This window comes from Bombus pascuorum, chromosome 3 (genome assembly GCF_905332965.1).
Source record: "Bombus pascuorum chromosome 3, iyBomPasc1.1, whole genome shotgun sequence".
Taxonomy (NCBI): Eukaryota; Metazoa; Arthropoda; class Insecta; order Hymenoptera; family Apidae; genus Bombus; species Bombus pascuorum.
Genome location: NC_083490.1, coordinates 6,687,989 through 6,703,946, shown reverse-complemented (window position 1 = coordinate 6,703,946; position 15,958 = coordinate 6,687,989). Strand labels below are relative to the sequence as shown.

The 15,958-nt window shown below is 42.7% G+C and overlaps 1 protein-coding gene across 1 annotated transcript in view; it reads right to left on the bottom strand.

Annotated features, from left to right (window-relative positions):
• Positions 1–15,276, bottom strand: part of LOC132905438 (proto-oncogene tyrosine-protein kinase receptor Ret) — a 33,184-nt gene extending 17,908 nt beyond the window's left edge. The window contains exon 1 of the mRNA XM_060956745.1: positions 14,350–15,276. Within this exon, the coding sequence (XP_060812728.1) occupies positions 14,350–14,398 (49 nt within the window). The 5' untranslated portion in view covers positions 14,399–15,276. The remainder of the gene's footprint in view (positions 1–14,349) is intronic.
• Positions 15,277–15,958: the final 682 nt, after the last annotated feature.

Genomic DNA, 15,958 nt, shown 5'->3' with positions numbered 1-15,958 from the left:
CTTAAGGTTGTGCACTTATTTACGTTTGTATAGGCGTATCGTATGCTGTAGGCGTATTTAATCGATTGGAAGTTTGATTAACTGTTTCCACGATACCTGGCTATGTACATTTTCGTATTCTTCGTGCTAAAATTTCGAGAAAAATGAAGTTATGGTAAAGTTGGAAGCATCTCGAATAATACGGAACTCGAATAGCCGAGACTCCATTGTATTATGAAAATGAAGTATGCAACCTGATAAAAACGGCTCATTGGAAAATGAGGGTATTTACAAATGTTTCTTGTAGCTACTGCGTTTAGTCAAAAACACTGATGTCTATTTCTCTAAATCATAGTATAAAAGCAAGAATAGTTGTACGGTATGAATACTCTGTCTTGAAGCGAACACGATATATCTTCCGACGGTGCCGCAAAATTTTAGTAATTAATTTGTGTCACGAAATGGAAAAGGTTGTAAATCACTGGTACGTTAAACGAGCACGAACGATTTCTATCATTCTCGCTCTGTGTTGTTGGTCGTTTGGTCTAAATGCGGGTTACCTTTGAACTATCGACGATCACCTCGTCGACACGATTTCACTGACACAGAGTTCTCCCGACGATGTTTATTTATAGGGATGAAATCATCGACATCCTCTCTTTGCCGACAATTAGTATATTAATTGTCATATGTCATCGCTAATCGTGCATCTGTATCTAAACGTCCATTTCCATACATGAAAAGATAAAGGGAATTGATAAAAGTTACTACGATATTACGACGTACTATATTGGTACTTTATTAATTAACGTAAATTGTGTAGGTAAATATTTGTAAAAAGTAAGCTACTTGGAAGGAATTTCCATAATTTTTTGATATATTGTCAAAGTCATCAGCCTGATGTACGTATGCGTGGCCCGTAAAAAGTCTAACTTCACCCACGTTCATTTCTGCTTAAAAGGAAATTAAATTTGGATTATCTTGAATCTTTTCAAGGTTAGGGTAGGTTTCACTCCGACCATCCCGTACGCTTTTTAACATCGTATTGCACATAGGTACACGATTCTCTGATACATGTGTGCTTATGTCCGCCGCTGCTGTTTGCGAGTTACCTTTTCCGTCGAAAAGTCGTAAGAAGCGAGTTGTATGGGAGTGGTAAGAAATATCAATAGCATAGATTTGAGTAAGGGGAGCAGTGTATAACGGACGGTAACGTATGGCGATAAGCGTAATAATTTTCGCCAGAAGACGACGTCGATGAAACGATGGTCGGTGATTTCGTATGCTGGTTTCGGTGAAATTGTGTCGATGAAATGTTCGTGGCTGATTTAAAAGTAGCTTCCTGAACGCGTCTTTAAAAAATTCTCTCAACGTGCGATCGAAGACGAGCGACGATATTGGATCGTTACGATCGAAAACGAAATCGGCTGAAAGACGAGAGATCGTTCGTTCTACTAGATCTCTAGAGGCACGAGATCGTTGTACCTGGAAACCCTATTCGCACATCGAGTTACGATTCCCGAAAACAGAGACACCGTGAATACGATACGCGCAGCCATACAACTCGGCACCCTCTCGGTCGCCGATCTGCAAGAACCTGCCGCGTTCGAGTCGGGCCACTTCGCCACCTTAGTTACGTCTTGCGCCCATCGTAGGGCCACCATAGTATCACCATCTCGGTATACGTGCCCTCTATTCCTGTAAATTGATTCGCCATCGCGTATACCTGGCCAGACGCCTAATTCACCCGAGACTGCCACTTTCTTTCGTTTCCTATTATTTTCTTAGTAGGTAGCACTATATCTTCATTGCTTGGCTTGCGCTAAAATATATTTTATTTATTTACTTATTCATAGCTGTTCCCCTGCGGGTTAAGAATTTCCCATTACCTTTCTCTCTGATATATACTTATGGTCTACTTTTTCAAACACCGAGCTTAACGTTTTTCGTGCTTGACATTTAGACTCGAAAACTGTAACTCAAATTTCACCTTAGCACGCATCGTTTATATTTTTTATCGTCTATACTTCTTTAACACTGACGTATAATCTCGCAGTCTTTCAATTTCAACAACGTATAGATCTAAACGGAAACATACGATATGAAACCCTAAGAATTTTGCTACATTATTTTTATTACGTTATTAACGTTATTCTTTCGCTCGATGCTCCTGTCTCTTCTTTTCGCTATCTTTCCTCGGTTTTCTACTTTGCCCACTTTCAAATGTTTGTCAACGCCTTCTGCGAGTTTTTTTCCCAGATTTTCCGTTTTCTCACGATTCCCCGCTTTGTAATACGTGCATTTTCCATCGTCTTTCGCGAGTATCTCATTCGGTTTCGCGTCTTCTCGAGCGTGTCCTGATTTTCAGATATTTTTCAGCTCCTTTTGCCGGTTTCTTCCTCGTTTCTTCGTTTTCTCGTACTCACCGATCTTGGAAAAATATCTTCCACCGCGTATCGCTCCCGAACGATGGCGCATCGCCACGACTGAACGTAGACATCGAAAACAGCTCGATCGCGCACACCTGTACAAACATCTCCGCTCGGAAAATTAACAAGTTTCTCATTGTTGCGCGACACTCGCGCGAACGTATCACTCGGTTACCGTCGACCAGCTTCTCCCTCCTCTGTGCCACCCTCGAGCCATTCGACACCTCGGTTTTCCTTCTTTTTCCCTTTTTCGATCACCGACAGCCAGGCCCATTCGTTTTCACGACGCGCGTTTCCACGCGCTATGCCGAATTCGGAAATAGCTTAACTATATTTAGGTGATTTCGACACCCCAACTCGGGGAAAGGTGTGTTGCTCTTACCCGGCAACTTTTAAACGCCGTAACAACGAACTTACGACCTTCTTAATATCTCTCTTCGATATTTATCGGCTTTTCCGAAGAAGAAAGATCGGGGCAAACGAACGGGGAGAGCGCGTCGAGACGAAAGCGTTCACTTTTAAAAGGTAGCCGTCGTCGCGTGCCTCTTCGCGCTTATCCTTCGCTCGATCTCGAAAAAGAAATTCGTTAAAGTCGAATTTACACCTTTTCGCTCTGGACGAACATCGTGGATGATTCGTCGAGAAACATTTTCGTCCGCGTTTCGCCCGAAAAACGAACGAAGCAGCGAACAAAGTAGTGCCAACTTTGCTTTGAATATACCAAACGAATATATACCGCCTCTCGTTTTTTATATTTAATTATAACGTAATTTACATATCTTCGCTTAATTTATCGAAAAATATCGCTTTCCTTCAAAGCGATCATCCTAAATGGTCACATTGAACGAGATGACTCTTCGTCTTTCACGTTCGAGTCGAATTCACACCTTTTCACTTTGGATTTCCATGATCACCGAGTGATTCACATTGGCCATAGCGGCTATGAAAATGAAAGATGAAAACCGGCGGAATATTCCTATCAGTTGAATTCGTCCAAGGTGGGTGCCTCTACTCTGTTTACATTGTTCGGCGGTCACTTTGGACGAAGCGCGAGTGAAAACAATGTTTTTCGACGAATCCAAATTGGAAATATGTAAATTCGGCATTGCTGCGGTCGAATCATCCACGATCGTCGTCCGAAGTAAAAACTGTACCGAATTTACGTCGTTTCACTTTGGAAGAACGATACTTTTATCTTCGTCCCATCCGCGTATAAAACAAGAATTTAAACAGCGTTCGTCCGCCGTGTTCCTTCGGCTCTTAAATTCGGCTTTAGGCTTCTTCCGACTTCTTCAACCCGGTAACGTTGCGCAACCGACGCGGCGATATCTGTCGATCGAAATCTGTCGACCGAAATCTTGAATGAAAATCACGCGAGAATAAAGCTTTCCTTCCATTTGCTTCCAGAGCGACGTTGTGAAAGGACGCAGATCGTTCTTCGAGTGTATATACACGTAGCCATGCGAGCCACGTATCGACCGTTTCTTTAATTCACCCCTTTGTGGTTCGTTGACGGCGCTCGTGAACGAGTTTCGCCTGGAACTCGAAACATAACGCGACGCAACGCAACGCAAGCGCGTCGTGCCAATTTTACCGGCAATAAGGCGTCGAACGGTTAATCAAAGTTACGGTAAACACGGCCTACATTTTAAGGGGCGATTACCTCGCAACGAGCGCTTCGATTTCATTTCTTAGATCCGCTGCCAACGAAAGCGACGACGCGCGATTTTTCCTTTTTTCTGTTATCGCTCGTCTTTCGTTCGTGTTCTCCTTCCTTTTCCTCTTCCCTTCCTTTTGGCTTTTCTTCGTTAACTTTCGCCCTCGTTCCGTTTCCCGATCGTAGATTGCTTCTCTGAAATATTCTGTGTACAGTCTACATTCATCTCCTATCGATGTCATTTCGTTCGTATTTCGTGTCAAAACGAAAATAGATTCGTTTCATTCGTTTCACTTTTAAGGTTAACAAATTTTTCCGGTCTCCAGCTATAGGATTAATGGTTCTTTCTCCCTCGTGCATCGGTCGTAGATATCGTTTACACGATTTAATTCAGAACAATGAAAAATTCGTTTCGCCTTTTTCCGACTTCGCGTACAGTTTCGTACTGTTAGTCGCATTAATATTCAAACACAGACCTACCTGTGCAGTTGTGGCTTTGTTTAAATATCGTGTGGATTATTCGACGAAGATACGAAGCCATTTATCGTAGCTTAAAAATTCGTAGGTAATTTCTTCCTAAAAATAACGTTTCACTTTCCGATAGATTTCGAAGAGAAAATTGTCTCATTTTCACATTACCGGTATTCGAGAAAAGATACCAGTCTCGATAACAGACAGCTTGTAATTTATCACAGAGGAAAGCGTACAGGTTCTCGCGAAATTGCACAATTGTTAATAATAATCGTAGCAGATATTATTAGAAGCTATAATGAATAGATAGCGTCGAATTTAAGAAAGAAAAGGAAAAGGACAACCTCCTCTCTGTTAAAAATCTATTCAATCTACCTATACAATTAAACGTTATTGTTAGGATGAAATTGTTTAAGCATTTTCAAGCTATAATAAATGGTTCGTATTTCCGTAGAATAAACAGCACGATGTTTAAATCGTCCTTTCTCGTACAAAGCTACCAATACAAAGATAGTGGCGCGCGTTCACACAATACCAATGCGACTAACTATATATAATCGTTTTATAATACCTTGAAATACCTATCGTTTGCATAATTTTAAATATTTTTCTTCCATTAAATCGAACGAAAATTGAACGAAACTCTCGGCGCGAACGTAGAATTTACATGCAAGTTGTAACAAAACGGAGGGCAGGAACGTTGCAAGCTCGTCAAACGCATCGACGAGTAGTCGCGTTGCACGTTGAAATTGACTATGTGTCAGTAGCGTTATATTCTTATTAACTCGGATGGTGTACACGATTCGATAGCACATAGTTCTGGCGATAATACGCTACAGACGCGTACTGGAAAGCGACGTTGACAACGGCTAACTAAACGGCCGTATGGCGTTTCTGTTTGCTCTGTATAATGCTACGGATGCAACGTGGAAAGTGGAAACGATACAACGTGTAACGAGCCACGGTGACTAATTTCTTGTTCATTTTTACCTCATATTTCATTCATCGATCGGGCTGCTTTTCTTATTTTACGACTGGCTTTTTTTTTATACCATGTAGATTTCTAGACGATATGACGCGTGTTTTCAAATCGCGCGTTCGATCGCGACCTACTATCGATTCCAGTCGTTATCGGCGTTGTACGACCGGTTTCGATTCGAATAGCAGCGTACATACGAGTGATCGATGAACCGTAATTACGATACTCGCGAGTAATCGCGCGTTTAGATTTCCCACCTTCGAGCGGAATGCAGCTTAATAATTTAATGAAATTTAATAATACGAAAGTGTAAAGGAGAGTTCTTTTCGCCGATCGTTCGGCGAATCGGAAATCGAACATCCTTCGTGCTCCAGGAATGCACCCAAGACACTTATGCGATTATTCGTAAAGCATTCCTCCAAATGTTTGGTTTCACAAATGGACGTTGAACATATTAAATTAGAGATAATATTGAAACGTTCGATGGATTCTCCGAATCAAGAAACACTTCAGCGTTTCAAAAAAAGGCGACGATTTGGAAACCATCGGATGGAATCGTTTAGATTTCCAACCTTTGAGCGGAATACACCTTAATAATTTAATGAAATTTAATAATACGAATGTGTAAAGGAGAGTCTTTTCGCCGATCGTTCGGCGAATCGGAAATCGAACATCCTTCGTGCTCCAGGAATGCACCCAAGACACTTATGCGATTATTCGTAAAGCATTCCTCCAAATGTTTGGTTTTACAAATGGACGTAGAACATATTAAATTAGAGATAATATTGAAACGTTCGATGGATTCTCCGAATCAAGAAACACTTCAGCGTTTCAGAAAAGGCGACGATTTGGAAACCATCGGATGGAATCGTGTAGATTAGATTTCCAAAGAAATATATTTAACGATCTCGAGTATTTAACATTAGATAGTTAACACGAAGTTATTTCTACCAAAACCAGACAAAATGATTGGTCTTTAAAAAATATGAAATAATAGAATATTTGTATATTTATTGATTACAGGAGAAATTCCACGTTATGTAGTACATTTTTGGTATTATTAATCCATCTGGGTCCATGACTCCCAAACCAGGGTTGACATATTTCTAAAATTGTAGAATCGGTCATTTTGACTGGTGTGGTATTTCTAATGTTAGCATCTAGCGATCTAGCGATCGATCCGGAACTTTCCTGATAACTGATATCATCATATTGAATGAAACACAGTAAAAATTATAAAAACGTATGAGAAGTTGTACAAAACGAGGAAACTAGTTAATTGGGGTTCGATAAACAGATAGCAGGACTCTTTTACACTTTGACACTTTGGTATGAGTAGCCTTGATGCAAAATTATTTTGAGTTTGAATACATAAAAGATAAAATGAAATTCATTATATTATTCTTTTAGTTATCATTGCAAAAGTCATTACATCATCGCGGACAAAATATTTAACACAAAGTAGGAATTTTAAAATAAAATTGTAAAACCAGCAAATTTGGCTGGTGTAGTAGTTCTAGTGTTAATTACAATTTGTACTTCGTTGTAACTCCACCAAAATTAAATCGTGTTAGAATTTAATCTTAAAGTTAAGATTAATAATCTGTGGAAGACACAATGTTTATGTTAAAATAATATTCAGTGATATTTATTAAACGGAACTACAGAACCAAATGTATGTAAGCGAGTGGTATAATTAACAAAGTATGTAAGATTGTTGACAGTTGGCCAGTTACTCTCATACTAGACTTAGGTAGTGACCCATGATCCCTTAAATACTTTGAACCCCACTCTCTATACAGTAATGAGTATGACCTGTGTAAGTGTCCTGTTCAAATGTCTGTGTAAGAGTATTTGTGTAATATCGTTGTATTCCAACAAATCGCATGTATGAAATAACGAGACAAAATCACGAGTCTACCCTGCGAGGTCATCGGTGTGTTCTTGAAGTCGAAAAGCGAATTTTCCATTCTACTTTGCTTTTTCGTCCTCTTAGCAGTTACCCACGAACATACCGATGTTATCGTCGGATTGTCAAATTCAGCAAAGCAACTCACTGGCAGGGTGAACTTCCTTCTATATATTCTATATATTTCTTCATTTATAATTCTTTATTTATATCCTATTTATTTCTATATATTTTTTTAAAACTAAAACGCAGAGAAAATTCTCCGAAGCGGGTTCGACGTTCACACGATTATTGTAATACTCGCATTAATTTTCTACCCCGCGACGTTTCGTTTGTCTATAACAAGCGAGGCAAGCCGTTTACAACGAAATAAATAAATCGTGGAAAAGGACGAAACTCGCGGTCGCAATTGTAATTTCTTCATCGGTCATCGTTGTCACAGGTCCAAGCGAAGATTAAATGGAAACAGCTATCGATCATTCTGAATGCTCGTTTTAATCTCCACGAACGTTCACTGGCATTCGTCGTGAAGGTATAGAGCGTTCTCAGATCATCCGAATATTCCATTTATTAGGTTGTCCGAAAAGTTTCTTTCGTTTTATGAGAAAATAATAGACGCGCACCTTTTTTTGTTTGATATTATTTCGTCGAATTACGTACGATCCATTTTGTTCTGTCGAGGTAAACACCGCGACATATCACACACTTGGTTTCACGTTTGTATGTTTGCGAAAGAAAGACACTTTTCGGACAACCTGATACGATTCGCCGAACGATCGCCAAGCGGCAAACGATTCCATCTTATTAAACGTTACTCGCTCGTTCGTTTTACAAACTGTCGTTAAACCGGAAGAACGAGGCATTCGTCGCTCGGTTGGCGCGAACGCAAAGGCTATATGGTTGTGGCGTGTTCTCAGTAGCGCTCCTCGATCATTCGACCGACGGAAGAGAAGGAAGAAGGTTGTCATCGTACTACGCCGTATCAACGATACACGGACATCGTCTCTTTGACAAGCTGATCTTCGCTATGAGCGAAGACTAAAGCGAACCGCAGAGAAGAGGAGCGTTACGCGATACGTCGGATACATGCTCGATCCCTGATGCTTACGAAGATGGAACCGAGTATTAGCATATACGTAGGATACCGTGACCGTACGAAAAGGACGCTCGCTCCTCTCGTTTAGACTTTCAAATTAGAGGTATTCGTCCCGTTAATCGTCTCGTCGCTTGCCATGGAAATAACCGACTATGGAAAAACGCGTCAACGAACGGGCGGCGAAAAAGGAGAAAAAGGGTAGAGGTAGGTAGATAGGTAGGTAGAGTCGGTACAGCAACGAGAAGGTACGTTCGTTGTAATTTCAATAACGTGCTTGCTCCTACCATTTTTGTACTCGTTAACGACTCGTAACACGTACCACGATGCGCCTTGGTTCGCGTTTACGAGACACTTAAATGTTGATCTCACGAGTGCGACTTCTAATTCCATCCGCGATCGCACCTACGCCGTAACCGTCGCCGTAAATTGCGATTTTCGAAAAAGTTGGCGGACTCGAAGGAAGCTACTGGCGAAACGGTTGCTTCCACTTCTTGCCGTTGTATTTGGGTTATGGGGTGTGGTATACCCGTGGGATTCTCGCTCACGGTTCACCTACATACGCTTAATGTTTTTCCTAGTAAACCTTAAATTAAATTACAACGTTAACGAATTACACGTGAAACACGCGCGGCGACTAGGTCGATCCACCTTCACCGTGTTCCCATTGTTTCCATCGTGCGTCCGTGCTTCTCCCATTAACCTTTTCGTCGCAGCTTTGGACTAAACGAGCAAGAAACGTCGAGCCAAACTCGGTGTTTTACCTCGTTTAGATCGGAACTCAGACGAGAGAGACACGTTCGGTCCGTTCTTAGAAATTTCTTCCGACATTCGGAGATCCTCGATTCTCAGAATTATCCTCGACGATCAAATTTTCACGAGTTTCTGAAATTCATATACAGAACGGAGCGTGTAACAGGGTGCGGTGGAACGTTTGTTTAAATATGTACTCTTTCTACGTGAGATACAACTTTACGAGATCTTCGTTTATAAGATGCAACGAATTTTCTATTTGATTTTGCGCCGTCTAATTAAAACTCTGCGGAAGATACTCAAAATGACCCCACCTTGCATTTGAAGAAGATAGAGTCTGCAGACATCATAGAACTGATAATGGATCCTGTTACGTTCCGAATGGTTTCTGGTTTTCTTGAAACTTGTTGGAAAAGCTTAGTCGATTCTGAACCTAAGTATCTCGACATTTTCAACAAGCGTTGCCTACGCGATAGATTTTAAGTCTCTACAAGTAAAACTCCAACAGATTTAAGTTCGAGGAACAGACAGGCTATAGCCATAGAAGCTGCACGTGCGATACATTTATTTAGAAAGCGTTGATTGAAAAAGAGCTTGCGTCATAAACGACAAAGACAAAGTACACGTTTGTACGAACTTCTTTCGTTGCTTTCAGGTGTACGATTAGCTGCCGAAGTAGGGTCCGCATGTTCCGTTACGCTCTGCGTAGTCAGTGGAAATAAAATCAATTAAATTATCGCCATACGCACGTGAAGATAATCTTCGTTATGAAAAGTAGATTGGAAGTCGCACATCGCTAGTTTCTTTTCGTCGTTTAAATCGAACGAAACATCTGCGAGCCTGTTCCATGAATTCGTTCTCTGCTTTCGCGGTTAAAAGAAACGAATAAACATTTTTCAGCCATTCTTTAGAATGCTGTAAAGGTGCGTTCAAACTATCAATATTTATTGGCAATACTTCGAGGTTCTCAACATTCTCCCAATATCGCACTGACGATATATATATCGATGGTTTTTACGTACGATAACGTCGAAGACTTGGAAATATCGACAATGAATATCGATAATGCGAACGCAACTTTAGAGCACTCGGGCGAATTCTTTGTGCGGAATTTCATTTTACTAAAACGAGCGACGAACGAGCACGCTCGATCTAAACGCACCTTAACACGTTCGCCGCGTCTCGCACAATAGCCGTCTTTGTATCGCGAAACTTTGCGTATATAGCCGATATGAACATTATGAAATACTCTTTCATAATTTCAGGAATTTTATTTCGCCTGCCTGGTTCGAGTCGATGGCATACGCAATCCCAAGGTATGCGGCGAGTTGGATTCGCGTCGCACACGCGGCGAACGTTTTAAACCGATCGCGATCGAAATTCCAATACCAACGATCATCGTCTACGTTGTATCGCGTGCAAACAAAGGACCTTGATACACCATGTACCGACGTGAGACTCCGCCAGGATTACGGAGAACAAAGACCAAGGCATAAAGAGCGTAGCGACGGAACTTGGTTCCGTCGATAACGAATTACGCGCATCGAATAGGATGGAATCGGCCAGCGACGAACCGTAAAGCGTACAACGCGTACCGAAACGCAACGCACAATGCACCTGGTAAATACCAAGTACAAAGGTACTCGGCGATCGGTGTTTGCTCGAGCAACTCGGAGAAACCTTTTGCCTTTTGGTGGATCGAAGCTCGGCCGAATCGCTAACGTTTGGAGGAACGTTGGTAATCCCTTTGTCATCGCGCTAATGCGCAACCGTTGCTCCCATTTCGGTGGAAACGTATTTCGTTAACATGTCGGATGACAGGTATATCAGGTTGTCCGAAAAGTTTCTTTCGTTTCATAAGGCGATAATAGACGAGCAACAAATTCTGTTTTATATTATTTTATCGAATGATCCATTTCGTTATATTCCTACTATTACCTTCGTGCATAGCTCGATAAACTAATATAAAACAAAAAAACATTGCGTGTCTATTATTTCCATACAAAACGAAAGCAACTTTTCGAACTACCTGATTACGGTGGCACAGAAATTACGCAAATTAGGAAATTCACGCAAGTTCGATTCCGATCGTTTACTTTACTCGGGATCTTTGATTTTGCGTTCCCGCTACGCTCGTTCTAAACGTCGCGACCTTTCTTGGAGATCCGACGCCCCCAACTCTGTCCTCCCTTTCTTTCTTTCTGGCTGGTCTTCTACCTTTCCCCCTCCTGCTCTGATTACGAATTGGTAGTTAGGGGGCGAGGGTTGCTTTTAAGGCCGGCGTTGATTAACGATTTCGTAGCTGCACGCGATGTTAGCGGTTCGTCGATTTCATCGTTCGCCAACAACTTTACCATCGTTGCCACTTTGCTCGACGCCCGTGCTGCTGAAAAAGTCGGAAACTCTCTTCTTTCTTGCTCTCGTCGTTCGCAACGATCGCTCGCGTTACATGGACGTAGTATTTTTGGACAGTAAACCAAGGCGAACGACGAACGAACGGCTAATGGTGTTCGTTCGAAGAGACACGGTCGATCGCTGTCGCAAGCATAAGCAGCCATAGATTGGCGCGTGCATGCGGGTCGCGAGTCTCGAACGTTAATCGGCCGCGTGCACCGGTCTCGGAATTAACGCGGAATTGAGTACAGATAACTCCACGTTGGTATTATGGCGTCACCTGGTGAGGGTGATGTTACGTTCACGCCATCAACACGCATCGTGTTAATCCTCCGTCCTTCTCGGCTCTATATGACCCGCAGTGGATGTTACATTTAGATAGATATTATTAAAATATATTGTTTTTAGATAAAAATGTTCTTAAATAAATTGTTTTTAAACGTTTCATTTCATTTCTGTAGCTTTCGCGTATTCCACGCTTCTTTCGGAGTAAAGTAGTTGAAAGAAGGAAGATATCCGAGGAGATACGAACGCGATGAAGAAGCGAAAAAGACAGCAGAGTTGGGAACTACGAAGAAGCTCAGTCACACTTAATGGCCACGCGTTTTCGCTTAAGTTTAAGTTCATCCGCGTATGAAACAAAGACGTAAGCGGCGTTCATCTAGCGCAAAGTGCAAACAGTGGAAATTCGACTTTAGAAATCCTGTGCATTGTGGCGCGCGCCAGATTTCATCGAGCGTACCACCAGCTCTCATCTGTACTCGCGTCGAGTCGCGCGTTCACGCACCGACAAATCGTACGCAAACGGAAAGCCATTCTCGCGAACCTGAGATAAACGCGTTGCGCTCCGAATACGTCTCGCGAGCTTTGAATTGTACGAGAAAACGCGCATCGCGCGTCCATTGGACTTTCGATTTTGAAATCAGTCGTTCGATCGTTCGTAGAACCGTGCGAAATCGGTCGATGCGCCATCGACCGATTGTTGGCTCGATTTCATCCGATTCTCGCGTGTTTTTCCACCGTTAAATGATCGCTTTGCATGTCTCGGCGTTAGCGCGCGATACGCAACTGGCACACGCGCTCGGTGTCTTGTAATTAATCGAAAACTCTTAGTGACCGCTGTAATGGCGCGTTAATGAATTTTCCGAGACAAACGGCGCCGTTAAACGTTTCGCGATATTAAACTGCGGATTTCTGTGCGATTTTCCCTATTTCTATAATTTAAATAAACGAAATCGAATTTTAAGATCAAGAGAGAGAAATTTGTTTCGTTTATTAAACAGTATTTGTAACGAGTATTCTGTTTTACATATTTTATATAATTTCGCGTATTACGCGAATTATCATTGTAGCTGCGAATTTTCCACGAACGCATAAATTCATGGAAATCCGGTCTAGTAATTATTATTATGCGTTCGCTATTGAACTCCACGCGTTCCATTTCAACTCGATCCAGTAGCTTTTCTCGGGGGCTGCGAAATGTGTAAAAGCTGAATCACATCTTTTTTTCCCAACCTTCTTTCGCGATTAAAAGTTAAAAATTTTCCTTCGTGATTCACATTTCGACATATCATCTGCACGAAACCACCGCTTAAACGTCCTCTCTATAAATAATTAAACAAACCCATCTAAGGAGCTTCTCAGAATGTTTTTTTTTTTTTTTTATTTGGTAGACTTTTTGCAATCATTTTTCATTGAGAATTATAAGTAAATTATTTTAGCGTGGTACTGTAACCTTCTCAGAATGTGACGTAATATTTTTTGTATCTTGTTCGTAGATTCGCTTCGATTCGTTGGATGATTCTCGTTCGTGGGTGATTGGCGATTCGACAGAAACCGCAGAATGGACGAGCGATCGAAAGGGAAACGTTAAGAGGACGTTGGTTCGAAGGGAGAAAGGTAAGCGTAAACGTATGAACTCTAGCGAAGCGGTATCGATTTTTCGACTGCATCGGAATCACGTGAGACCGAGGTTGCACGCGACATCGCGATATCGCGATATCGTGTCCCCCGATTACGGTCAAGTGCGAATGTCATCGGTCCACAAACCTTCGCGTGGCGGCGTTCCTTTGAAGATATACTCGGATCGTTCGGTTTTCCGTTCGGCGACTTGCTTCGATCGCAAAAGTCGTTTGTTCGACTTACGTCGATCGGGCGAAATCCCGAACCCAAACTTGGCCAGTCGCTGATGCTAATTCGGATTGCGCAATGTACGCAAATTTTAGCATACAATGCGTTGATTCGTCGTAGATCCAGTAGCGTGACTTTGCGCGATCGAGCACGACACGGCAGCGCGATGTGCCATGCCGGTAGCGCACGCATTTTTATCCCTTTTTTCATCTTGCTCGTATTTCTCGCCTTCTTTTTTTACTTTTTTCAAGGAGTCATGTTTTTGAAAAACCATCGTAGATGACGAAGATATTGCGCCACGGCTTGTACGTTTTAGACAGCCGTTTTAGATGTTTAAACGTCTAAGGACACGCATAAACAAGATTATTAAAATTCTGCCGCGTATCGAGAGATACACCGTATTTGGTTCGACCGGTTATTTATTCGTATTTAGCTGTTTTTATTTGACGATCTAAGAGAAAGAAGGTTAGCGTTTCCAAATAATCAAGTTTCACGTAATACGAAAATTCGGTGCCGCACGCTGTTTGGAAAGCGCGGCTAACACCGTTTACTTACCAGAGGCTAGAATCCCCATCGGCATCAACAACAACGGAAGCAGCAACATCGTAGCCACGATCAAGCGAGCGATTCGAGCGATATTTCCCAAACGATCGAAAGAAACGGCGACGTTGTCGCTCTACCTACATCCTCGGTAGATCGCTATAACCAGGAACTCCACTCCACTTTGCACCATTCGATTGCCTTTAACGATTTCCTAATATATTTCCTGACTAGTTTTCGACCGTTGGTTTTCGTTGGACGCGTGTAAAGAAGACCGACAAACTACGCAAATGTACACAAAAGGCGAAGAAGATGGACTCGTTCGTTTCCTCGATGAACTACGCGCATGTTAGCTGGACAACCTCGAGCGACCCAGAACTCGCGTCGAACAACGCTTGGAAACGTTGTTTCGCGGTTTCGCGCTGATCGTCCGTTTTCGAGGAAGACGCGGCTGGCTATCGACTGGCGTGCGAGTCGAATAAGTCGAAAAACGCGCTACCTAACAGCTGTACATTAGCGATCGGCCGTACGAGTGGACGTTTCGTTTAGCAGCCACTGACCGGTCGATGTCGCGAAACACGGTACACGCGTCGTCGATGTCATCGTCTCGAATCGAAAGAACGTGATCTCATCCTGTCGACCGACCGGACGTTCGGCACGCGCGCCTTTTCTTCGCTCGTTTACGAGCAAACGAGAAAACAAAGTCGATGTATCGGGGGTACGTGGATGGGAAAAAAGTGGGAGACCGCGTCGCGACGCCGAGCCGCACCAGGCATAACTGAGAGCGTTGTCGGACACCCGCCGTTATCAGGTACGATTGGAGGCGAGGTGCGCGTGCGCGTACGCGTACGAATACGCACGTGTGCGCACCCCCGAGAGGAATCGGGACAAACCGAGCGAGGCACAGCCGCTCGGGGAATAGGTGCGACCCTTCCTTCCCTACGAGTCTTTTCCCATATTTACTCGTTCTAATTATTCCTTTCCGCGACACCCTGACGCACCTTCGCCTTTCGCGCAATTTCACCGTTTCTTCCTATTCTATTTGCATCGTCTTCCGTGTGTCCTCACGTTTACCTTTCGAGATTTCCATCGATTCCGAATTCCGCGCCGTTTACCGTTTGCTCGGCTTCCTCCTTCTTTCTATCGTTGGAAAACGAGACTAGTCTCCGTGACGCGCAGGAATCAACGATATACGCCACTTTTATGGCCGAACATTTTGGGCTATACGTAATAACACGTAAGTATGTACTCGGTACGTTTTGTTATTGGCGATTGGCACGCGACTTTTGCGTAAAAGTTTCTTCTTCTTTCCACGGGGTTACGTTACGTTTTCGCGCAAGGCGGTTTAACACCGAGCTGAACGTGTTTTACTTTTCGTTAGACGCGAGTACGGAAAATGTGTGTGTGCATAAAGAAAAAGTTTCGTTTCAGTCTCGAGAGATCGAGGTACACCTCCTAAACGAAAAGTTTAGCGTCGGTTCCCAGGCGGCGATAAAGCGTTTAACGCGTTAAATTTACATTTTTTAGACTCTTGTTGTCTCCAAAGTCGAGTGTCGCCTCATTTAAATATTTATCGCCTCTACTAGTTCGTACTGTCCAGCAGAGAAATATACCGATCGCGTCC